Source organism: Dipodomys merriami, unplaced genomic scaffold (genome assembly GCF_024711535.1).
Source record: "Dipodomys merriami isolate MVZ:Mamm:240054 unplaced genomic scaffold, mDipMer1.0.p SCAF_20, whole genome shotgun sequence".
NCBI lineage: Eukaryota > Metazoa > Chordata > Mammalia > Rodentia > Heteromyidae > Dipodomys > Dipodomys merriami.
The window spans coordinates 23,190,125-23,215,837 of NW_027203382.1; the positions used below are offsets into that span (position 1 = coordinate 23,190,125).

Below are 25,713 nucleotides of genomic sequence, written 5' to 3' on the forward strand. Positions count from 1 at the left end.
TTTGTTACATTTTTCACAATGGAATAAAACAATTTCTAAAGGATAGAGCCTGATAGGCGTTTTAATTTTTGAGTTAATATACCTTGTAATAGGAGAATGCGTGTGTGTGCGTGGGCACCTCCAGCCTATTCCCATTGTTCTCTACTGCCATTCTAAACATCGTAAATAATGTTAGGTAGGTTTCATTATGGTGTGTGTGTGTGTGTGTGTGTGTGTGTGTGTGTGTGTGTGTGTACGCGTGCGCGTGCGCGCGTGTGCATGTCACACGTGCTCGTGCGCACACTCCTTTGATCCTCTTCAATAGCCTGGGAGACTGAAGAACAACCAAAATTTTTTTTTCTTTTAAGTGAAGTTAAAGTATGTTGATTGCAGACTATATTTAATGCCGTTTTATTTTACAAAGAATACAGAGTATCTTGATTTTTATTGAATTATTTTTGCAAACAATATATTGCCAAAGAAGTATAGATTATACCAAATTGTGATCTTTCTGATTACTTACAATCAAGCTCTTTTTTTATCTAGTTAAAAAATTAGTTTAGTTTAAGAAGTGTCAAGTAGCTGATATATGAATTGCTTGAAGGTTGAAAATGTTATCCAAAGGTTAAAACAGTAGAACAGTATTAATGTTTCCTTGGGCTGGCATAATGAGTTGATGAGTTGACCTTTTATTGGCCTATGTAGAATAGAAGAAATAAATATAATAAATTTCACAGTATGACCTTAACACCGAAATAAAATATGAATATATACCATTGCCACCATACTAGTTAAAGGCTTTTCTTTTCCATTCTTAGGCAAATTTTTATGACTGCAATGTTTCATTCATTTTGTTGGCATTTATTGAATGATTTCAAGAGAGTTCTTTCTCATAAATGGGGATAGACTTTATTACCAATAAAGTACAATAGAGTTATAGAACATAATATATTAAATTAGTCTCCCAACATCTTAAGAATGCAACAAAAACCAAACACTTTTAAATGTTTGTTTGGAGATTTTTTTTTAAGTAATATGTTTTATGCATTCAGCACTTATACAGGTGTTCAGGGGTCCAGCAGCCTTCTTCTCATGTCACTAACCTGTTTTCTTTTGGTCTGTAATATACAATGACCTTTGTCTAGATTTTGCCCTGACTTTAGCATGACCACTGGAGTCCTTATAAGAATACCTGTATTAGCCAGGTTCCCGTGGCTCTCTCCTGTAATCCTAGCTACTCAGGAGGCTGGGATCTGAGGATTGTGGTTCAAAGCCAGCCCGAGCAGGAAAATCCATGAGACTCTTATTTCTAATAAACCACCAGAAAACCGGAAGTGGCACTGTGGCTCAAGTGGTAGAGCGCTCACCTTAAGCTGAAGAGATGAGTGACAGCGCACAGGCCCAGAGTTCAAGCCCCACAATGGAAAAAAAAAAAAAGAATATCTGTATTAATGTACCATGTTTTCCAAAGAAACAAAGTATATAGGAGATTTTTAAAAATACAGAATAGCCTTAAGCTTGTCTTCATTATCTTCAGTGACTTTCCATTAACAGTTGACAAATTTGAGTTCAGCTAAGATTTCACTAGTTCCTGTACAACTGTCACATCAAAGTGAATGACGTCTGTGTGATTACATTTTTCATTATCAGTGGTGTGGAGCCGGTGTTTTTCAGCCGTTTCTGTGTAGCTATCTCAGATATATCACAGCAAATCTAGAAGCAGTATCCAAATACAGTTATCTAATTGAGCAAGCTTTCCCAATTTAGTAGGCCCCAAATATTATAAAAATCCATTATATGAATAATTTTATGCTGATCATTTTGCTCTTGAAGTGCTCATGTAATAAAACATGCCATTGATCACGAACTGTCCTCCAGAATTAGCATGGCACTAACCTCACAGTTAATTATCGTAATACTGAAGACAATATCAGGCAGTGTCAAAGAGCGCTATCAGCAGGGCATCTTGAAAGCTGTCACTTTGTCAAATGAAATATAAGAATACAGGATGTAGACAGAGCTAAATCATAAATGCTATCATGTTTTAGAGATGACAGGATTTGCTTCTAGTGTGGTATCAGATACAAAGAAGACTAAACAAACCCAACTATGTTTGTGGCCCAGATGTTAAGAATTCACTAAAGAAATAGCCTTAGGGATAGACATATCTCAGAAGTAGTACTCTTGCTTAGCATGTGTGAAGCCCTGAATTCCATCCTCACCATGGGGAAAAATAAAAAAATAAAATAGCCTTTACCAATGAGACTGACAGAGTTGTGAGCTGATGAAAGCATGTATCATTAGGAGGAATGGAAGTTTGTAAATGTTGGAATCTAAGTAGAATACAGTTTTCTTCTTTGCTTGTTTCATTATTGTCAACTGTAAAATAAACATACTTGCTAAATTGACAGTTGAGGTTTCAGAAGTATTTGCCAAATCTATAAAATATCATTTTGTTATTTGTTTTATACTGATAATAAAACCTGACATTAGGGGCTGGCTATGTGGTTTAGTGGTAGAGTGTTTAATCTAGCATACAGAAGGCCGCAGGTTCAATTACTCCGTACCACATTAAAGAAAAAAAACCAAACTGACATTAATTTTCTGTTATTAATTTTTGAGTAATGTAGTTTCAATAATGCCCATTCTCTTGGCTACCTTCTGAATGTATCTTAATTTCTTACAACTTTAATCCTTATTTGTTAGATTTTTTTCAACTGAAAAAAATAGAACATTATTTAAAATTTACTTCCTTGCCTAGGATAGATATTCTACAGTATTTGATGCATAATCTTTTATAAACCTCAAGAGTCTAAAACAGGTGTTCAAAACAAGCATCCATTTCCAGCCAGGTGCTAGTAGCTCACAACTACTCAGGAAGCTGAGAACCTGGAGGATCTCAACACAAAGCTAGCTTGAGCACAAAATATGTAAGACTCAGCCTGGCCCGGTGGCTCATGCTTGTAATCCTAGCTACTCAGGAGGCTGAGATCTAAGTGAGTGGCCCAGTGTGTCTGCAGACAAGGAAGGTGGTACATTATGAAGAGCATCACCCACAACACAACCATTCATCCCAGTTCTCTCAGGACAGCTCCAGTTTATGGCTAGTGTCCTGGAATCACATCCAGTTAAGTGCCTCTTTTCACTCTCTGAAGTGTGCTGTTGTTGAATTAACTGTATGGATCTTTTATTCACATAATGAACACAAAGTGTCCATGTTCCTTCTTTCCTTTCTTTCTTTTTTTCTTTCATGGCAGTCCTGGGCTTGAACTTAGTGCTTAGGAGCTGTCACTGAGCTTTTCTGCTATCTCAAGAGCCAGTTACACTTCCAGCATTTTGGTTGTTAATTGGAGATAAAAATCTTACAAACAAGCTGGGCACCGGTGGCTCACACCTGTAATCCTAGCTACTCAGGAGGCTGAGATCTGAGGATCGCAGTTCAAGGCCAGCATGGGCAGGAAAGTCTGTGACATTCTTATCTCCAGTTAAACCACTAGAAAACCGGAAGTGGCTCTGTGGCTCAAGCGGTAGAGCGCTCACCTTGAGCTGAAGAGCTGAGGGATAGCACCCAAGCCCATATATATACATACATACATACATACATATATATATATATATATATATATATATATATATATATATATATGTATATGCAAGACTCTAGCTTCAAAATAACAAGCAAAAAGCTGAGCTGGAAACATAACTCAAGTGCCAGTTGAGTGAGTATGAAGCTTTTCAGTTCAGACCCTAGTACTGTCAAATGAAAATTACCCAAAACAACAAAACAACAAAAATTTCTCTTATAGAGCATATCATGAAGAGATTTGTCTCTGAAACAAATAGAGGTAAGGTTTGGTAGAGTGTGTGAATGCAGAATTAAGATTATGAAAATGAAGATCTTCATAGTGAAGTCATAAATTTTTTAACATTTTCATTTTAGGTTTTTTAGGTCATCATTAAGTTTTGCTGTATTAACCAAATTACAAATATTATATGAACAGTGTTTAGTTTGCCTCTTTTTCACATAACCATGTGTAAATTATCTTATTTCCTAGACTCTCTTGAGCCTGAGGCATCCATTACTGTTTCAATGGGTATTGACTTTTGTGATTCTACACAGACTGCCAGTTTCCAGTTGTGGTAAGTTCAGTTGTTGTTCTGTTTTATATTACCTTTAAGGTTAGCATATCAAAAACTAGGCTTTCAACAGCTCTTTTCTGTGAGAGATAAAACATTTAAATATCTAAAATGTGGTTTTCTTTGACAGTGTTTGAACTGCTGTGTATAAATTATGTACAGTATGTGTAGTTTTAGTGTTTCTAACACAGTCATTATGATCTGCCAAATGTCATTGAAATTCTTGATGTGTTGGATAAATAACAAAGCTACTGCTAAATAAAGTTTTTTTGTTTTTTTTAACATGTATTTTATTTTACTTTTATTGTCAAGGCGATATACAGAGAGGTTACAGTTACATAAGTATGATGTTGATTACATTTCTTGTCTAACTTGTTACCCCCCTCCCTCATTTTTCTCCTTCTTTTCCTTCTTCACACCCAATCTCCCATGGTTTTTGGTTTTGGAAAATTCAGGACGAATTAGAAACTTTTACAATATTATTGAATAGCCCAGAAAAAGCCTCTTTTTAGACAGTATATCATTATGAAATAGGTTGAGTTTCTTGGGTAGTAGAGTATTATTGTTTCTAAATGCATATACATTTCCCCTTTTTACTTTAATTTACAAACTGCCTAAGACAGATTATGTGATTTTAATTTTTAAAATCCCACTTTTGGGCATTTACCCAAATGTTTACAAACAAGACCACACTAAAGCTACCAGCACAACTATGTTTATTGCAGCATTATTTACGATAGCTAAGATATGGAACCAACCCAGATGCCCCTCAGTAGATGAATGGATCAAGAAAATGTGGTATATATACAGAATGGAATTCTATGCCTCCATCAGAAAGAATGACATTGCCGCATTTGTTAGGAAATGGAAAGACTTGGAAAAAATTATATTAAGTGAAGCAAGCCAAGCCCAAAGAAACATAGGTCCCATGGTTTCCCTTATTTGCAATATCTAGTATATATATGAGTCAAGCAGAAAAGGTCAGATAAGGTGAAGTTAGGAAAATGAACCCTAAGATATGTATTTAAATGTTTTTTTTTCTTTCATGCGATTGTTTCTAACGCATTTATAAGATTATTTCTTTGTTGCTTTGTATGTCCCTCCCCCACAGTATAACCCCTGCTTTCACTGTATTTGATGTCAGTATAATTTGTGGAGGGGAAGGGGAAAAACAAGTCATTTAAATAAGGATACAAGTGGACCCCTTGCAACAATGAGAAGTACAAGTTGTCACTTTGAAAACGAACTTTACAACTTTCGGGGGAGGGAGGAGGCTGGGAAGTGATGGGAAAGGTAAACAAAGGAGGAAGCTGCAATGCTTGATAAGAAATGTACTCATTATCTTGCCCATGTAATTGTAACCCCTCTGTACAGTATTTTCACAATAAAAAAAAGAAATGTACTCATTATCTTGCCATGTAATTGTAACCCCTCTGTACAGTATTTTCACAATAAAAAAAGTTCATGCAGTTTAAAAAAAAAGTATTGTTTTATGAAAACCTTCTACTGATGAAATCTAAAGGCTACTTGCAAATTAGTATAGAGGTATTTATGCATTTGAAAATTATCTTTAAATTCCTTTTATTTATATTTTTCTAATATAGAGTATAGATTGTTATTTTGAATTGAATTTGCTTTGTTTTTATTCTAAAACAAATTGAAATGTTTTACTTACTGAATTTTTTTTAAATTTTTTATTGTGAAAATACCATACAGAGGGGTTACAATTACTTGGGCAAAGTAATGAGTGCATTTCTTTTCTTTTTTTTCTTTTTTCTTTTTTTTATTGTGAACATACTGTACAGAGGAGTTACAATTACATGGGCAAGATAATGAGTACATTTCTTATCAAGCATTGTAGCCTTCTCCTTTGTTTACCCTTCACATCCCTTCCCAGCCTCCTCCCGCCCCCCCCCCAATCCTCCCCCTACTTACCTGAATTTTAACCAGAACAGAATTTGTAATGTTTTACAATATCCATGTTTAAGAAAAAGACATTTTTCAAAAGTTATGTACATATGACCATATAACCTGATGCTAAGTGAAATGAACTCCAAGATAGGGACAAAAGAGGTTTTATCTTTGTTGCTGTTCTTTTTAATGTACTTATAATGTACTATGTGATTTTTGTTGTTGTTGTTTCTTTTGTGTGTTCTTCCCCCATGGTACAACCCCTGTTGTCACTGTATTTGATTCTGGTGCCCTGTATCTTGTATACACATTTTTCTAATTTGGGAAGGGGAAGGGAAATAACAAAATGGCTGAAATAAGGATACAGGATGCCCCATTGTAACAATGAGATTTACAAGAGGTATGTTGAAAACGAACCTTACAACTTTGGGAGGGGGAGAAGGGAGGTTGGGGAGGAGAGGGATGGTAGGGGAAATATAAAGGAGGGTGTAACAATCCTGGTTAGGAAATGTACTCATTGCCTTGCTCATGTAACTGTAACTCCTCTGTAGAGTATCTTTACAATAAAAAATATATTAAAAAAAAAGAAAAAGACATGTTTAAATAAATTTCTAAATTAAATACTAGAGCCCTTTTTTCCAGATACCTCTTCAGCTTAGCAGTAATTCAAGCCTAATGTTATACCTTTTATTACCGAGAACCTGCGGTGATGAATATAAGCAATGTAGCATAACACATTGATTTTATGCAGATCATCACCTTTATGTTTTGGGAGGTCTGCTGTATTAGTGATATATAAAAACTGATTACTTTTCCCAACATTGCTTAGTAATTGTTTATTATTTTTCTATTAGACAAACAACACAGATCAATATTACTGAACACCAGACTATGAGTAACATCACTCTAAATAGATTTGCCTCCAACACCAGAGGTATATTCATTTTCATGATGTGGTCAATGTGAGCTCAATGACAAAGCTCATGTACTATGTTAGATTAGAATTAAAACTAAAAAATACCTTTATGTTATCAATTCATATAAATAACCTTTTCATTCTGTATAACCTAGAATGTTCTTATTTTTCAAGTTTTTTTTTAATTGCAAGACTAATTTTGTTGTCTGCCAGACAGGATTTGTCTTCCAAAATTAACCAAATTCCTTTAAAGATGAATATTCTGATAATACTTAGTTCATATTTATGTTGGGAAATACTGTGAACAATTTTCAGTATCTCTAATTTTAGAAAAATTATAAATTTACTTCACTAATAAAATAGTCTTAGATATTATAAACACCTATATCAATATATTTTTCTACTATGAAGATATAAATGAGTTACTTATTTTAGATTTTAGTAAACATTAAAGCATCCTAGATTCAAAAATTATTTTTGTGTGTTCTGAAAAGAGCACTTTGTCTTGCATCAAGTGTAATTGATCCTGAAGCAGTGTAATCACAATTACTCACTTTCTTAATTGGCCTGCCCAAAATCAGAAAATGGAAACCGATCGACGGTGTTTAAATCAATAGCTTCATAGTAGCACTAGTGGGGGTAGGGAGATAGTGGTAATGGGCAGATCAATTGGTCTTAGGTGCCAATCACTGACTGTGCCTTTTGCATAGTAAGTAGCACTTTTTACTTAGTGATGTGTGCTATAATAGTAAAGTTCAATAAAAAGAAAGGCGGAATGGCTGATGTTAAATTTTTTTCTTAAAATACATTATATAAATTAATATATAAAATTATAAACAATAATAGAATATTTAATAAGAAGCCTTCAAAAATCTGAGAATGTGGAATGTAAGCCTTTCAGATATTCTTTTACTAGAATAAAAAGAACAAGATTAACTCATTATTGTAGTTATTCAGGTAGATAGAACATTATCTATACTTATATTTGTGTGAGTACTTATAAGAATTGATGTTTTCTCTTTGTTTTCATTTTAACTGGTTGTTAAATTTAGTCCTTGATTACATTAAATTACAATTATATGTACACATATTTCTCCAAAAGTCAACAGAGTACATGAATAGACCTCCATTTATGCTTAGAATATAAGAATGTTTTAACCAGTATTAAAAATAATATGATTTGGCTTAAGTTAGCTTAAAGACTGTGCCACTTGCATCTACCCTTCCTTTTGTCCATTAAAATACAGAAAATGCTTTTTTTTTTTTTTTTTTTGGTCAGTCATGGGACCTGAACTCTGGGTCTCAGCTCTTTTGCTCAAGGCTAGCGCTCTGCCACTTGAGCCATAGCACCACTTCCGGCTTTTTCTGCTTATGTGGGGCTGAGGATTGAGCCCAGGGCCTCATGCATTTAAGACAAGCATTCTACCACCTTCCCAGACCCAGAAAATGCTTTTTTTTTTTTTAAGAGAAAGATTACCAAAAAGAAAGAAAAATGCTACTAGCATACCAGACGTTATGAAGAATTGACAGAAAGCAAAGGGCAATAAATAAGCAACAGTAGAGAAAATAAATATACAGGGCATAACACTGATGAGATAAAGGTACTAAGGAAACCTGGGGGAATATCACAAAATGAGTAAGTTTGAAAAAAGGGAAAGGGAGTCTTAAGGCATTCATGAGGGAATTAAAGAATGATTCTAATTTCCAGTCTCCATCTTTGGTCTGAGTAGTAGACAGTATATATGTTTAATTTGAGGCCTAAGAATGGCACTGTTAAAAAAATTCACCTGGGGGGCTGGGAAGGTGGCTCAGTGGTAGAGCGCTTGCCTTGCATGCATGAGGCCCTGGGTTCGATTCCTCAGCACCACATAAGAAAAAAGAAAAAAGCCGGAAGTGGCGCTGTGGCTCAAGTGGTAGAGCGCTAGCCTTGAGCTGAAGAGCTGAGGGACAGCGCCCAGACCCAGAGTTCAGGCCCCACGACTGGATCCAAAAAAAAAATTCACCTGGGAGATTTTAAGTGTGGATATCGGGAACCATGGGACACAGTAGGGCTTTTATGTGAAGGAAGCAGAGATAGAGATAACATGAAATGCAGTTCTGCCTAAATATATGATCTCAAATCCTCTAAATCCTAGCTTTACTAGAGTAAAGGTACTTGTATTTGTCAGTAGGAGGAGCAACCATTACCTACCTTTGTCCCAACTTCATATATATATAAATATATATATGTATATGTGTGTGTATATACCTCTCTCTCTCTATCTCTCTATCTATCTATCTATCTATCTATCTATACCAAGTAGTATGTCACCCACTTAATAAACTCTGATCAGTCCACCAGAAGAAAAGGACAGATTCTATAGTACTCATTTTATCAAGCAATAGTAGTGTGCTCAATATTGTTCTCAATACTGGGAATTATGTATGTCAATATGTTGACTTTTCCTAATAATCCTGTGAGTTTCATTAGCTCATTTTACAAGTAAGTAAACGATCCTAGAAAGTTTAAAGAATTTTACCTAAAACTTCACAGCCAGTAGCAGAACTAGCTGTGTATGTTACTTAAATGTAGACCTCCATTATGTAGGTAATTGAACAATATAGGATGACCAAACTTTTGAGCCTGTGTAGCATCTTGAAAGAGAAGGATCATGGCAAATACAAAAACCCATTGCTCATGAAAGAAACTGGTAACTCCAAAAGAAAAAAAAAGCTTTCTCTAAAATTAATGTCTTAATCAAGAGAATACTACATCGATAGAATGTTTATCTTGCTATGAAAAGAACAATTAGAATAGTGTTTAAGTATTTTTGGAGACTTAAGAATGTAATAATGCTTAATACAATTTTTCCCAAGTCTTTCTTTTCCTTACATACATGGTATAATATCATTCTTTCTGAGGAATGAATAGAATTCCATTATGTAGAAATACAGATTGCATTTGTGGGAGTTATAATGTGCCTAATGAACATACTGGGTGGTACCCAAGCGGTTATAAATGAATTAACTGAAGTATAATCGACTCTATAGAGAACACAAATAGTATAAATCTTTAGAAAGTCTAACTCGAAGGCCAACAAAATAAGTACCAGAAAATGGGTACTTGCAAGTGGTGTGGTGGTAAGGGGGACAACAAGGAGAAAGGGGTAGAAAAATGAACCTGGGAAATGAGTGGAATACAGGCAAGACTGCATTGTGTAGGCCATAGTACTGAGAAAAGTAAGGGAAGGAGTGGGTCCAATGGAGGTGAAGATGTTTCAGTAGGTACTGTATTCACAAACACTGTTGAATGGCAACTTCTTTGTATAGCTACTTAAATAAAAATATATTTTTAAAAATATCAAAGGAAATTGAGTAGAATATGTAAGAGTAGCCACAGCTGAATACTGTCAAACTAACCAACTAGCGTAGAAAAAAGGAAAATAGAAAAAAATATTTAAAGGATTCATTTATCTAACAGGAAATCTGGAAGGAAAAAATAGAAATAATTAAGCTGGGTGCTAGTGGCTCATACCTATAATCCTAGCTACTCAGGAGGATATGATCTTAAGATCATGGTAAGAAGCAAACCCTGGCAAGAAAACCAGTAAGACTCTTATCTCCAAATAACTACCCAAAAAAGCCAGAAGTGGAGTTATTGTTCAGTTGGTAAAGCCTTGAAAATGGAAGCTCAGAGATAGTACAGGACCCAGTTCAAGCCCTAGGATAACCCTGTGTAAAAACAATTGTTGACACATAATATGAAAAATGAATGTTTAATAATAAGAGAGAACCAGTATTCCAGCATGAACAAATGTGGGTGAAATGCTGACATAATAGAGCTCTTGTATTTGCCAGAAGGATTAAAGGCAAAAACAAATCTAAATATAGTTTAAAATAGTAAGTAACACCACTAAAATAATTGAAATAAGATGTATGATGACTTCCAAATTACTAAATTAAGGAAGACTAGGAAGAATTAAAAGTAGGTAAATTTAACTTAGTTGGGAAAGGAAAATAAGGTGCCTGGCAAGAGCCATCCATACAACGTAAAATAAGGTGCCTGGCAAGAGCCATCCATACAACGTATATAATTTTCACAGTTTATGTCAGTGAATTAAATTCCATTTATATTAAATGAGTGTTAAAAAAACAAAATTCACAGTGCTGCTTATAAGAACTCTACCTAAAAGAATGGCATGGGAAATAAGATGAAATATGTATGTGTATAAGTTAGACATGTTGAAACTAGTAAAAAATTAAACATGAAATATTCCCTGCTCATTAAATCCTCTAAGAAAATAAACACTTAAAAACTTTTAAATCACAGTTTTGTAATTTATAGCAGAAACTAATACATGTAGTAGGAGAAATTGTCAAAACTGTGATCATGTGCATGTTTGACAGACAGGAGAAACTGACAAATTGTTTACAAGCTATTGAGTTTTACGAACAATTCTTATACTGTTTCCTGAGTAAAGCAACTATACATTTTACAAAGCATATAACTACAGAAGGTACAGAAATACATAGGGGAAAAAAAACTATAGGCTAATAAGATTACAGGAAAAAGAATGGCCAGGTGTGATGTCATAGGCCTGGAGTTACCAGATTCTCAGGAGGTGGAGATCAAGAGGCTTGCAGTTTGAGGCCAACTGGGGCAAAAGTTGGCAAGACTTTGTTTAATAAGCCAGGTATAATCCCAACCATGATAAAGGCACAGGTAGAAAAATCATGGTCTGAGGCTGGCCAGGCAAAAAAAAATTAGACTATGACAAATCCCCTAAAGCAAAAAAGGCTGTATGTGTGGCTCAAGTGATGGAGTGCCTGCTTAGCAAAAATAATCCTATGTCAAACCCCAATACAGAATGAAAAGAAAGAGAAGGAAAGAGGAGAGGAGGGGAGGAAAGAAGAGAGAAGGGAATAGAAAGAGAGAGAGAGAGAGAGAGAGAGAGAGAGAGAGAGTTGTACAAAGTAAGACTGGGAAGTGGCACTGTAGCTCTAGTGGTAGAGTGCTAGTCTCAAGCAAAAGAGTTCAGGGACAGTGCCTAGGCCCCAGGTTCAAACCCCACTACCAACAATAATAAAAAAAAGTAAGTTTTTATTTAAAAAAAAGAGAAAGAAAGAAAGGAAGCCAGGCGTGGTGGCTCATGCCTGTAATCCTATCTACTCAGGAGGCTGAGATCTGAGGATCACAGTTCAAAGCCAGCCTGGGCAGCAAAGGCTGTGAGACTCTTATCTCCAATAAACTATTCAGAAAAACTGGAATGGCTCTGTGGCTCAAGTAGTAGAGTGCTGGCCTTGAGCTGAATTGCTGAGGGACAGTGCCCTGGTTCAGTTCAAGCCCCACAACTGAGGGGAGGGGAAGTCTTAAGGCATTCATGAGGGAATTAAAGAACAACTTCCAATTTCCAGTCCCCATCTTTGGTCTGAGTAGTAGGCAGTAATATATGTTTAATTTGAGGCCTAAGCCCCACACTGTTGACTTGCTATTGACATTTAGAGTTTGGCAGAGGATAATGACTTTTAAGTGATGCTTGTTAGAAGCCCACCCTATGTGGGCTGGGAAGGGGCTCAGTGGTAGAGTCCTTGCCTTGCATGCTTGAGGCTGTGGGTTCACTTCCTCAGCACTACATAAGCAGAAAACGCTGGAAGTGGCACTGACTCGCCTTGAGCTGAAGTGCTAAGGGACAGTGCCCAGGCCCAGAATTCAAGCCCCATGACTGACCAACCAAAAAAAAAAAGAGAGAGAAAGATTGTAAAACACAAATGTTTCTAAACTCAAATCTGTAACAACAGTAAGTTGAATTATTTAAATGAAATCATTGGCTTTTGAGAAAAAAGAAGTAAATTAGAAAGAGAGCGTCTCTACTATTTAACCTTTTCCATAACAAAGGAAAAAGGAGACCACAGCATGTCATTCCTTCCATCATAATGCTTCAAATGTCCTCTTTGGTCAGAGTGGTAATTTTTTATTTTATTTTATTTTATTGTAAACATGCTTTAAAGAGGGTTGCAGTTACATGAGTAAGGAAATGAGTACATTTCATGTCGAACACCATTACCCCCTCCTTTGTTTTTCTCCTACTGTACCTTCCTTCCCTTACCTCCCCTCCCACAGAAGTTGTAAAGTCTGTTTCCAACATAGTGTCTTGTGAGTATCATTGTTGCAGTGGGTCATCCTGTGTCCTTCTTTCAGTATTTTGTTATTTCCCCTCTCCTCCCCAAATTAGATAAATGTATATACAAGATGCAGGTACCAAAATCAAATATGGTGACAACAGGGGATATACCATAGGAGGAAAATATACAAAAGAAACCAAAAAAATCACATAATACATTAAAAACAACAAAAACAAAGAAAAACCTCTGTATCCATATCTTGGGGTTCATTTCATTTAGCATAATCTTATATGGTCATATGTACATAGCTTTTGAGCTTTTCTGCTCAGCTGAAAAGATTATCCTAGACGTATACAAATCAGGGAAACCATGGGACCTATATTTCTTTAGGTCTGGCTTACTTCACTTAATTTGATTTTTTCCAAGTCTTCCATGATGCCTAAGGACCCATTGCTCACAGTAAACACCACAATGTCTTCTAAAGTCAGAGGAGCAAACAAGGATTTCCATTCCCATTCACATTATATCAGAGGTGTAGCTAATATAGAAAGACAAGTAACAGTGTGTGTAAGTCTTAGGAAAGCAGAGATGAGTTAGTTTTTATTTGATGTAATCATTAAGCCAAAAAGTCTTAGGATGGAACCAATGAACAGCAATATATACAAGATAATATGTTGGAAATGATCTGTATGAGTTGCGGGGGAGGGAAAATGAGAAAAATGAGGGAAGGGGTAACAAGTTTGACAAGAAATATACTTATTACCTTATTATGTAACTCTAACCCCTCTGTATATCACCTTGACAATAAAAAAATAAAATTAAGAAAAGCACACACATATAGATCCAAACACAATGATTGTTGGAGACTTTAAATCATATGTATGAATGGAAGTATAGCATTATTCCATGATCAATGTATGCTAAATTTGTAAATGTCAACATAGCAAATTTTAACAAGATCAATATGAAGACTTTCAGAACCTAGGAATTGTGGAGTCTGACTACAAATACATGAGCTTTGTTTTGAACTTAAAAAGGAAGAATCATATAGTCTATGGAAAAATGCAAGATACACTGCATATTTTTTGAGCACATCAACTAATTCCTCTGTTATCTGACAGTGAAAACTAAAGGGCTGGCATTTTATTGGCCTTTTGAAAAAATATATACTCAAATATCTTTGAAATGATTTCAAAGATACTCCATATTTTTGTGGTCAAACTAGAACTTTGACCATAAAAATATTTAATTCTTTAAAAAAAAACAAAGAAAGTCTTAGAATAAAGAGAAATTTCATTTAAACTATTAAGATAATACCAAAATCTGTAGGGGATATGTTGCAGCTTTCGTAAAGGCCATGATATCAATAAAATATAAAGAACTAGACACAAAATAATAAGGATAATAAACAAACTCTTAAATGAGAGGCAATATTATGACTCAAATTAGTCTAAGAAACATTATTTAGCCTTCTTATCCAACTGGGAACACAAATAATCTCTTCCTGCAACAACAACAACAAAAATACTCCCTCTAAGCAGTGGATTGAAAATGAATTTGATTTATAAATGAGAGGACTGAGCTGGGAATACTTAGAAAAAAATTCTGGGTATTTAATAAAAGAAGAGGAAATAGTAGGCTTCAGTGCCTCTTGGGATTTTTGCTTGTTGATGTTTTTTGTTACAAAGGAGTTTTTCAAAGGTAATGAGTACAATGCTTCTTGGACAAGGTCAACCCCTTCCTTTTTCTCCATTTTCCCCCTCTCATTCCTGCCCATAAGTTGCATAGTTCATTTTTTTTACGTAGTGTATATTGACCATGACTGCATTTGTTCACCTCCCTCTTAGTACCCCACAAAAGAAAACAACAATGAGAGAAAACATGTACCGTTTGTCTCTCTGAGCTTGGCTTACCTCAGTTAACATGATTTTTGTTCTAGGTACATCAATTTTCCTGAAAATGACATCATATTATCCATGGAGGAATAAAAGTCCATTGTGTATACATACGACATTTTTTTATATACTCATCTATTGTAGGGCATCTGGGCTCTTTCCATATCTTGGCTGTTATGAATAGTACAGCAATGAACATGGATGTGCAAGTGTTCTTACCATATCCTAACTATTAATGTTCTGCGTAGATGCCTAGAAGTGGTATGGCTAGATCATAGGGAAGTTCTATATTTTTAGATTGTTTTCTCTATCCTGGTGATGAATGTCATTGTGTTTTTGATGGGGATTGTGTTGAATTTGTAGATCAACTTTGGCAAAAAGGTCATTTTCATGATACTATTTCTACCTACCCGTAGACATGGGAGATCTTTTCATTTCCTGATGTCTTCAGTTTCTTTCATCAGATTTTTATAGTTTTAACATGTCTAACTTATACATATTTCATTTGCATTGTATTGAAAAGGAGTAGAGAAAGTGGACATTCTTGCTTGTTCCTGATTTCAGAAGAAATGATTTTAGTTTTTTACCATTTAATATGATGTTGGCTGTTAGTCTGTCATATATAGCCTTTATTATGTTGAGAGTGTTCTTTCTATCCTGGATTCTCCGGAGCTTTTTTAAAAATTTTATTTTATTGTAAAGATGCTGTACAGAGGGGTTACAATTACATGACTAAGGCAATGAGTACATTTCTTGTCGAACATTGTTACCCCTTCCCTTGTTCTCCCACTATCCCTTCCCTCCCCCACCTCATTCACCCCTTGCCCCAAGATTGTAAAGTTCATTTCCAATATACTATCTTGAGGGTATCATTGTTGCAGTGGATCATCCTGTGTCCTTGTTTCAGGGTTTTGTTAGTCCCCTTCCCCTCTCCAAGTTAGACAAATGTATATACAAGATACAGTGTACCAAAATCAAGTACAGTGACAACAGGGATATTCCATAGGAGGGAGAACATAAAAAGGAAACAAAAAAATCACATAGTACAACAACAAACAAAAAACAACAACAACAATGAAAGACCTCGTGTCCATATTTTGGGGTTCATTTCACTTAGCATCATCTTATATGGTCATATGTACATAGCTTTGGAGCTTTTCTGCTCATCTGATGAAATTATCCTAGATGAATACTAATTGTTGCAAATGAGGGAAACCATGGGACCTATACTTCTTTGGATCAGGCTTATTTCACTTAATAAGATTTTTTCCAAGTCTTCCAATTTCCTAACAAATAGGATGGTGTCATTCTTTCTGATGGAAGCATAGAATTCCATTTTACACACACACACACACACACACACACACACACACACACACACACACACACACACACACACACACACACACACACACACACACACACACACACACACACACACACACACACACACACACACACACCACATTTTCTTGATCCATTCATCTACTGAGGGGCATCTAGGTCAGGTCCATATCTTAGCTATGGTGAATAAACATAGTTGCTCTGGTAGCTTTAGTATGGCCTTGTTTGTGATCATTTGGGTAAATAGACACTTGAAGAAATGCTCAACTTCTCTGGCCATAAAAGAAATGCAAATCAAAACAACATTGAGGTTCCACCTCACTCACCCCAGTTAGAATGGCTATAATCAAGAAATCTAGTAACAGCAGATGCTGAAGGGGATGTGGTCAAAAGGGAACCCTACTGCACTGTTAGTAGGAGTGTAAGTATGTAAGTATAAGTATGGAGGGTCCTCAAAAGACTACACACAGAGCTTTCCTATGACCCAGCAATCCCATTTCTGGGCATTTATCCAAATGATTTCCAGAGCTTTTAACATGACTGGATGTCGGATTTTGATAAAGGCTTTTTCTGAATCTATTGAGATGATTGTGTGATTTTTGTCTTTGGCTCTGTTAATTTGTATTGTGTTCATTGATTTGTGTCTTTCATCTCTGGTATTAAACTGACTTGATCATAGTACATAATTTTTTTCATTTATTGTTCAATTCTGTTGGTGTTTGTTTGTTTGTTTGTTTGTCATTCGTGGGGCCTGAACTCTGGGCCTGGGTCTTAAGCTACAGCTCCACTTCTGGCTTTTTCTGTTTATGTGGTGCTGAGGAATTGAACCCACGCTACCACTGAGCTATCTTCCCAGCCCTGTTGGTGTTTTATTAAGGAGTTTTATGTTCATCAGAGAGATTAGTTTATACTTCTGTTTTATCATTAGGTCTCTACCTGGTTTGGGGATGAACATAACACTGAACTTTCCGCTGTTGGCAGACTCTTTATTCCTCAGTCTCATTGCTTGTTAGGAGTCTGTTTTAGTGGTTTACATATTCTTGGTTCAGCTTAGGCAACTTGTATGTCTCTAAGGAACTTAGACATTTATACTGGATTTTCCATCCTATTGGAGTATAGGTCTGGAAAGTAGTCCCTCTTAATCTTTAGGATTTCTTGGATGGTTGTTGTGATGTTTCTTTTATTATCTCTAAGTTTATTTATTTTTCTCTTCTTTTTTCATCAACTTAGCTAGGGATCTGTCAATTTTTATTAATTATGTCAAAGAACCAATTTTTGTTTTGTTGGTTTTATGTGTAGTTTTTTTAGTCTCTAATACATTGTTTTCTACCCTAATCTTTACTATCCCTCTCCATCTTTTGGGGGTTTGGTTTCTTCTTATTTTTCTAGATGCTTTTATTGCATCATGAGGTTATTTACTTGAGCTGTTTCTGTTTTCTTTATGTACACACATAGAGCTATGAACTTTCCTTTCAACACTGCTTTTGCTGTATCCCTTTGGGATTTTTGAAGGACTTTGTGAAGGGAAACTTTAGTGAATGAAAGTTCTTTAAAAACAAATACCATTGCATCACAGTCAGTCATTTTATCTTTCTAGACATTTTCATAGTCCTTAATACAAATATTAAAATAAATTAAGCATCCATAAAATAGCTCATTTTTCTCATTTTTAGTGTTACCCAACCTAGGGAAGCAGCATACAATAATAAGATCATGTGCCCCTATGTTCAAATCCCAGGAAGGCCACCCAGCTGTGTGCCTGATAGGCCCAAGCCACACCTTCAGCCCATTCATGTTTCTTAATCATTAAATTTAGGTAACAAAGCTGCCTCTTGGGGTCATTGTTGTTATTTAAGTAAAACACACAGTAAATGCAAAGCAAAACAAAAATACCTGCCTTAACCAGATTAGACTCCTAATTAGACCTTCCTCCTTTGGTTTCTCTCCCACTGCACCTTACAGATTGCCACAGGACTTTCTAAACTACAAATGGGGTCACTTACTTTCCAGTGCCTAAAGTCTGATGGTTTCCCATTGCTTTAAGAGATATTGAGGGATGGGGCTGGGAAGGTGGCTCAGTGGTAGAGTGCTTGCCTTGCATGCCTGAGGCCCTGGGTTTGATTCCTCAGCACCACATAACCAAAAAGGAAAAAGCCAGAAGTGGCGCTGTGGCTCAAGTGGTAGAGCGCTAGCCTTGAGCTGAAGAGCTGAGGGAGAGCGCCCAGGCCCAGAGATCAGGCTCCACGACCGGACCCAAAAAAAAAAAAAGATATTGAGGGAGAACTTAGTCAAAGTATGAATGTATGAAAATAGGGTATTGAAACATGTTGAAATTGTTTTAAGAAATAGGGATTTACTGACAAAGGCTTCATATCCAAAATATTACAAAGAACTCAAGAAATTAACTCCTCCCCCCAAAAAAACAATAAACCTATCAATAAATGGACAAAGAAATTAAAAAGAGACTTCCAGAAGAAGTAGTTAAGGATGACAAGTAAACACATGAGGAAATGCTCAATATCCCTGACCATAAGAGAAATGCAAATAATTTTGAGATTCCATCTCTTACTAGTTAGATTGGCCAACATCAAGAGTTTGAATAACAAATGCTGGCAGGGATACAATGGACGGATCCCAGGGAAAAGGAACACTGTTGCTGTGTTGGTAGGGATGTAAACTAGTACAATCACTCTGGAGGGTGGGTTGGAGGTTCCCCAGAAAACTAAACATAGAACTTTATGTTCTCAGCCATACCACTCTTAGGCATCTACCCAGAACATTATAAGTCAGGATACAGTGCAGACATTTGCATATACATGTTCATTGCTGTACTATTCACAATAGCCAAGGGATGGAAAGAGCCCTGATGCCCTACAATAGATGAGTATGTATATACACAATGGAATTTTATTCATCCATTAGAAAGGATAATATGATGTCATTTTCAGGAAAATTGATGTATCTAGAACAAAAATCATGTTATATGAGGTAAGCCAAGCTCAAGAGAGACAAGCAGCACATGTTTTCTGTCATGTAGAAGTTAGATCTATAATATAACTGAACTTGATTAACTTATACAGGATTCTAGGCATTTACACACAAACAATCAGACCAATGAATGAAGATACCCTTAGGGGAGGAATGCAAAGGTATAATTTTTAAACATAAAATACTGTTTATCAAAACAAATTCCAGGAAATGGAAACATGTGGGGTTTGGTTGGTGGTAGTGGTGGTGGTGGTGGTGGTGGTACTAGTAGTGGTAGTTTTTGCTTTGTTTTTGCTTTAGGTTTTGTTTTGTTGTCTTTTAGAGGGATGAAAGGTAGATACAGAAAGAGAGGGAAGAAAAATGAACAAATGTAATCATAATACTCAGTATACTCTATGTGGCGTGGAAATGAACTGTGCAACTTGTGACAGAGATGGGAGGGGAGAACTGGGGGAAATTGTCCAAAAAAAAAAAATGTAATCATTACCAGACTTACAAAATGGTAACCCTTCTGTACAACACCTTAATAGTGATAAAATTATATTAAAAAAAAGAAATGACGATTGATTATAAGGAAAAATGATAGAAGGGAAGACAGTATGGTGCATTAAGCATGTATGGAAATGCCCCGATGTTACTCCTTAATATACAAGACCCTAATGATACAACTCTAATTTTAAAAAAGAAAAACCCTTTATTTTCAAAAAGAAGAAGAAGCTGGGTGCTGTGGCTCACGCCTATAATCCTAGCTACTCAGGAGGCTGGTATCTAAGAATGCAGTTCAAAGCTAGCCCAGAGAGGAAAGTTCATGAGACTCTTATCTCCAGGTAACCACCAGAAAACTGGAAGTGGTACTGTGGCCCAAGTGGTAGAGTGCTAGCCTTGAGCTGAAGAACTCAGGGACAGTACCCAGATCCAGAGTTTAAGCCCCATGACCAACATAAAAATAAAAGGAGGAGGAGGAGGAGAAAGAGAAGGAGGAGTAAGGGGAAAGAAGAAAAAAGAAAAAAGAGAAGAAGGAGAAAGAAGAAGAAAAAAAGAAGGTGAAGAAAGAAAGAAGAAGAAAACATTGAAGCCAGGCAATGGTGGCTCAGGCCTTTAATATTGGCTACTTAAGAGGCTGAGATCTTAGGTTTATAGTTCAAAGCCATCCCAAACAGGAATGTTTGTAAGATTTTATTTATTTATTTATTTTGTCGGTCGTGGGGCTTGAACTCTGGGGTTGGGCGCTATCCCTCACTCAGCTCTTGAGCTCAAGGTGAGCGCTCTACCGCTTGAGCCACAGCTCCGGTTTTCTAGTGGTTTATTGAATATAAGAATGTCACGGACAAAAAAAAAGAAGAATGTCACAGACTTTCCTGCCCAGGCTGGCTGTGAACTGCGATCCTTAGATCTCAGCCTCCTGAGTAGCTAGGATTACAGGTATGAGCCACTGGTGCCCAACTTGTTTGTAAGATTTTTATCTCCAATTAACAACCAAAATGCTGGAAGTGTAACTGTGGCTCTAGAGATAGCCTTGAGCAGAAAAGCTCAGTGACAGCTCCTAAGCACTAAGTTCAAGCTCAGGACTGCCATGAAAGAAAGGAAAGGAGGAACATGGACACTTTTGTGTTCGTTATGTGAATAAAAGATCCATACAGTTAATTCAACAACAGCACACTTCAGAGAGTGAAAAGAGGCATTTAACTGGATGTGATTCCAGGACACTAGCTATAAACTGGAGCTGTCCTGAGAGAACTGGGATGAATGGTTGTGATGTGGGTGATGCTCTTCATAATGTACCGCCCTCCTTGTCTGCAGACACACTATTCCCAACACACAGGCAAGAATGCCTATCTCTCTTCTCACACAAAAGTTTACCCTCAATTCTCTCCTGCAGAACAAATCAGCCCCTCCCATGGGTTATTTATCTGCTTTCCACGTATCTCTAATGTAATTCTTACCATACAACATAGGACATTTCTTTACCTCACAGTAGACTAGTGAGTCACTCTTCCCTAAATCCCCAAATAGTCACCCAGTTTTAAGATCAAGTTTGTATTTAGAAACTGTTGAGTTTACAAATAAGTTGGGTTTATTGGTTGGCTTTGGATAATTTACATGTGGAAGAAATCTAAGACATTGCTAAGTGGGGTAAGGTACACCTGTAATCCTAGCATTCAGGAGGCTAGGACAAGAGGATTATGTGCTCAAAGTACCATGTTGCCTACCACGTGAGTTTGAGGCCAACCTAGGCTATCTAACCAGACCCTACCTTTAGAGGAAAAAAAATTAAGCTTCTAAGAATATGGTGTCTACTAGCATAAAGGTTGTTTTTATCTTCTTTCTTCATGTTATATTATTTGTCCCTACCTCACTTTGGAATAAATTCTGTGCATCTTATCCTGATGTTTGGTATATCTCACCCGTCCATAGTCCTCATCTCTGTAGTCACTTTTGCAATTGTCACAGGATCCATTTCTAACCTGAAAATACAAGTCCCTCTGAAGGCAGTTCATAAAGCTATTTGTTTCCTGATGACAAAGAACAGGTTTGGTTGGCTTGTTTATTGGGCCTCCTTCCTTATCACTTTCTCTCTTAACTGGAATGTGAAAGTGGCACCAGGAGTTGCTGCTGCCATGCGGCAGCCATGAGGTGAACCAGCATATTATGGATGGAGTGGTAGGTGAGGGAAATCTGGATCCCTGAGGGTTTATTCCAGTCACTTAATGGGCTTTGGTGACTCCAAAACTTCTTGTATTCTAAACAGTAGACACTCGGTTCTCAAGAAACTTGGTTGGATTTCTGCTTTATTTGCAGCCAACCATACTCATAATTGATAACTTAAAATATTCTTGATTTTTAAAGAGTTCTTAAATATTTGACTAGAGTGCTTCCTTTATATTTTATATATACAGAGTAGAGATAAGGTTGTGGTTATATGCCCTCACTGCTGTTAATATTTTTTTTCATTTTTGCTAGTTTTGTTTTTTGAGACAAGGTCACATTGAATAGTCAAGTCTGTCTTCAAATTTGTGATCCTCCTTCCTCAGTTTCCTAGCTGCTGGGTTTACATTATTACCCTCATGCCTGGCTCTTGTTGATGTTTTTTAAAATTCTCTTGTCAGTCTGGGAGAGTTGTTCAGTTATAGGATACAGTCCTAGGTTCAATATTAAACACCAAAATTAATTAATAAGGTAATATAAAATAAATGCCAGACATTAGTGGGCTCACCCCTGTGGATCTTGGTTCAAGGCCAGCCCAGACAGAAAGTCCACAAGACCCCTTCTCAGCGATCACCTGGACACAGTGATACATATCTGTCATCCCAGTTATGTAAAAAGCTGAGTCAGAAGAGTTGCAGTACTAGATGAGGAATGGCTGGGGAAAAAAGTTTGTGAAACTCCACCTAAATGGGCAAAAGCTGGACACAGTAGTAAACATCATGGTAGGAAACATAAATAGGATTATGGTCCCGGTTGACTACAGGCAAAAAACTTAAAGACCCTATCTCAAAATTAACCGAACAAAGAGGGCTGGAAATGTTGTTCAAGAAGAGTAATAAGTATATTATGTTTGTATGTATGTGTGTATTTTCTGATAGCATTTCCTATATGTGTCATTTAGTAAATAATTGAGATAACAGGTATGTTTCTCTACAGTTTTGTCTGAGAAAAATTTCAAATCTTTTTAGCTGTGATATTTAATTAAGAAGTTTCTAGTATACGTTTTGATTGCATCTATTCAACTACATAGTTTTAAAGGTATGTTTAGTTCGCATTTAATCAGCTTTGGTTTTATTTTTTCCTTAGCACCAAGGATGATTGTTTCAATGTTAATATTCAGCCATCTGTTGGAGAACTACTTTTACCTGTTGCCATTTCAGAGAAAGATTTTAAGAAAGAACAAGGTGAGAAATTATTACAATTTCCTAGAAATTTACGTACCAAAACTATGCTATATGCTTGTCTGCTAATTGGTCTGTTGATTCAAACACATATTAGTCAATGCACAGTCTTCCCATTTTTGTTAATGCTTTGTACTTATAAAATAACCTTGAAAGTATATGCTTGTTTATGTTTCTGTTAGATTTGAAAATTAATTAGTATATCTTTACAGTAACACATTGATTCTTAGCTTTTCAATTCTGATGATGGCCCTGTTCGGTGTAAAACACCAGGAACTTAGACTTAATGCTTTAAGGCTGTATTGCCATAAATCCTATGTTTCTGTAGGTTTTTTATTATAGGCCTATTTTTCCACTCTTGGTAATACATTTTCCTCTATACACAGTAAAGTACCTTACATTTCAAAATGAAGTCCTAATTATAGCATTAGAAGACCTCTCTTTTGACCAAATTTTATATTAAAGAAATAGTTTTAATAAATCAGAGCTGAGTTAAATGTACACCTTAAAAGGAAAATATTACCAGAAGAATGCAATTACAATGTATCTTCTGATAAAAATGAAGCCTTTTTTTCTGTATGTGAATATAGGAAAATAACAAAGATTTTATGTGTTAAAGGATAACATTTCTAAAACTAGGGAATATATTTTTGAATATTCAGCAATTTTTAAAACCATACGTGAATCAGAGCTATTTTTCCCCTTCTGAAGGATGCTATCAAACAAAGATCCCTTCGTTTTGAGATTATTAGATCATACTATCAAGCTTCTAGAAAGTACTACATACATCCGAGGAAAGGAGCATGCTCCCTGGCACTCCTTTGTTGTAGTGCTTATGATTGATTTACTCCAAGCCTTTTCGATCCACAGAATCAAAAAGACCTGTTGTCGAAGAATCTCACACAGAAATCCCAAACACAACTATAAATTTATAGGAATCTTTTTTTTTCCTCAGACCTTATTTTTAAATGATAAAAAAGTGACTAAATCCAACTTTACATTTGTTTTCTCAAAAGTTGATTATTGCTATAGAAGAAAATTATCTTTGTGATTTTATTTTTCCCATAACAAATTGAATTGATTCTTATATTTGCTATTCTTACCCTTTGCTGGCTAAAGCCTGCCTCTCTGCTTTGCATCTGTTCAGCAAACCAAGGTGAGTGGCATATAAGCGACTGAGTAAGGCTTTGGCACATTTATTGCTAAGAGGGTATTCTGTCTTTGAGAAGTACAAGTAAAGTCTATTTAAGGCAGCAGATTAGTGTATGCCCTTTCCCTTTCTCTCAGCTGTTGTTTAGAATAGTTGCTATTTCGATCAAATTTTTTTTTGCTCTGCTGTAACAGAGGGATTTTTCGCTGACTAGCCATATAGAACCGTAAGTGCATGAGAGAGGTGCATTTGGAGAATAGCTGCGGTCCTCTGTGGACTTGTTGCCAAAATCCCTTTTTCTTCTGCCATTTTACTTCTATGGTTGTTGATTATTTGTCTGAATAAATCTGGCAGCTGTTTGCTATGTTTAATAGAGCAGAAAGGCTACTCTGAATAAAGCTATTTGAAAATTTGTTTATATGAAGTATTTGTAAATCCTTGCAAGTCTCTTGGCATTTCTGTATCATTCTTCCTGTCTTCCTGAATTCATTCTTTGATGTGGGACTTGATGCCGGCAAATTTGCCACAGGTTTCAAGAATCTTCTCAATAGCATCTTTTTAGTTCTAGATTTTAGCAGGTTTGGCAATAGAGATCTCAGTTCTCAACTTTATACATGTATTTGTTTGTTAGACAGAAGGTAAATGAAAATGACTTACTAACAAAATCCTAAATTAAAATAAAAATCATTTCCTCACATTTTATCAATGCATTGTTCTAGAAGGTAAAATGTGAGTTTAGAAATGTGTTTAATCTGTTTCTCTGTTGTAAAAAAAAGAGTTTATATAATTGATCTCATTTCATGATATATTTTAAGACTTCAAAATGATTAAATATGTTAGAAACTGAAAGTTATAAATAAGAGAAACAAAATGTTTCTTTTTTATTCTCAAGATATATACATAACTGAAAAGTGCAAATATTAAGTAAAGATGGTTCTAACAGATTCTCACATATTGGACAAATGTGTTTACAAATAAAAGGTTTTATTTCTAGTTATAACCAGCTTCATCACTTGTTCTGTTTTCTTAAGGGTTCTGTGGGTAAACATGATTGTTTTTACAATGGAGGTCAACATGCTAAATCAGGTTGCCTTTGTCATTGAATATTTATGGTATTCATATCATGAGCCTTAAAATGAAGCATAGTTTATTTATTGAGAGTTTTAAGTGCTGCAGAATTGGTTATGAGCTGTCCCTGAGGACCTTTAAATACTGTAAAGAGCATAGAATTTTTTTATTTAAATTTTTAATTTTGTTTCTTCTATTTTAATTTCAAAAGCTTAAGCTGATGGTTTGTTCCAGGATACCGTCTTTTGTTTACTTTCTTCCTGCAAATCCAAAACACAGAAAAATCTTTTCAAATTAGTTTTCTTACTTTACTTGGCTAGTTTAGTAGTTAATTAC

The 25,713-nt window shown here is 35.8% G+C and overlaps 1 protein-coding gene across 1 annotated transcript in view; it reads left to right on the plus strand.

The window, feature by feature from the left end:
• Nucleotides 1-25,713, plus strand: part of Ap3b1 (adaptor related protein complex 3 subunit beta 1) — a 229,246-nt gene that overhangs the window by 189,038 nt on the left and 14,495 nt on the right. The window contains exons 24-25 of the mRNA XM_070031216.1: nt 4,035-4,119; nt 23,065-23,162. Coding sequence (XP_069887317.1) covers nt 4,035-4,119; nt 23,065-23,162 — 183 coding nt within the window. The remainder of the gene's footprint in view (nt 1-4,034; nt 4,120-23,064; nt 23,163-25,713) is intronic.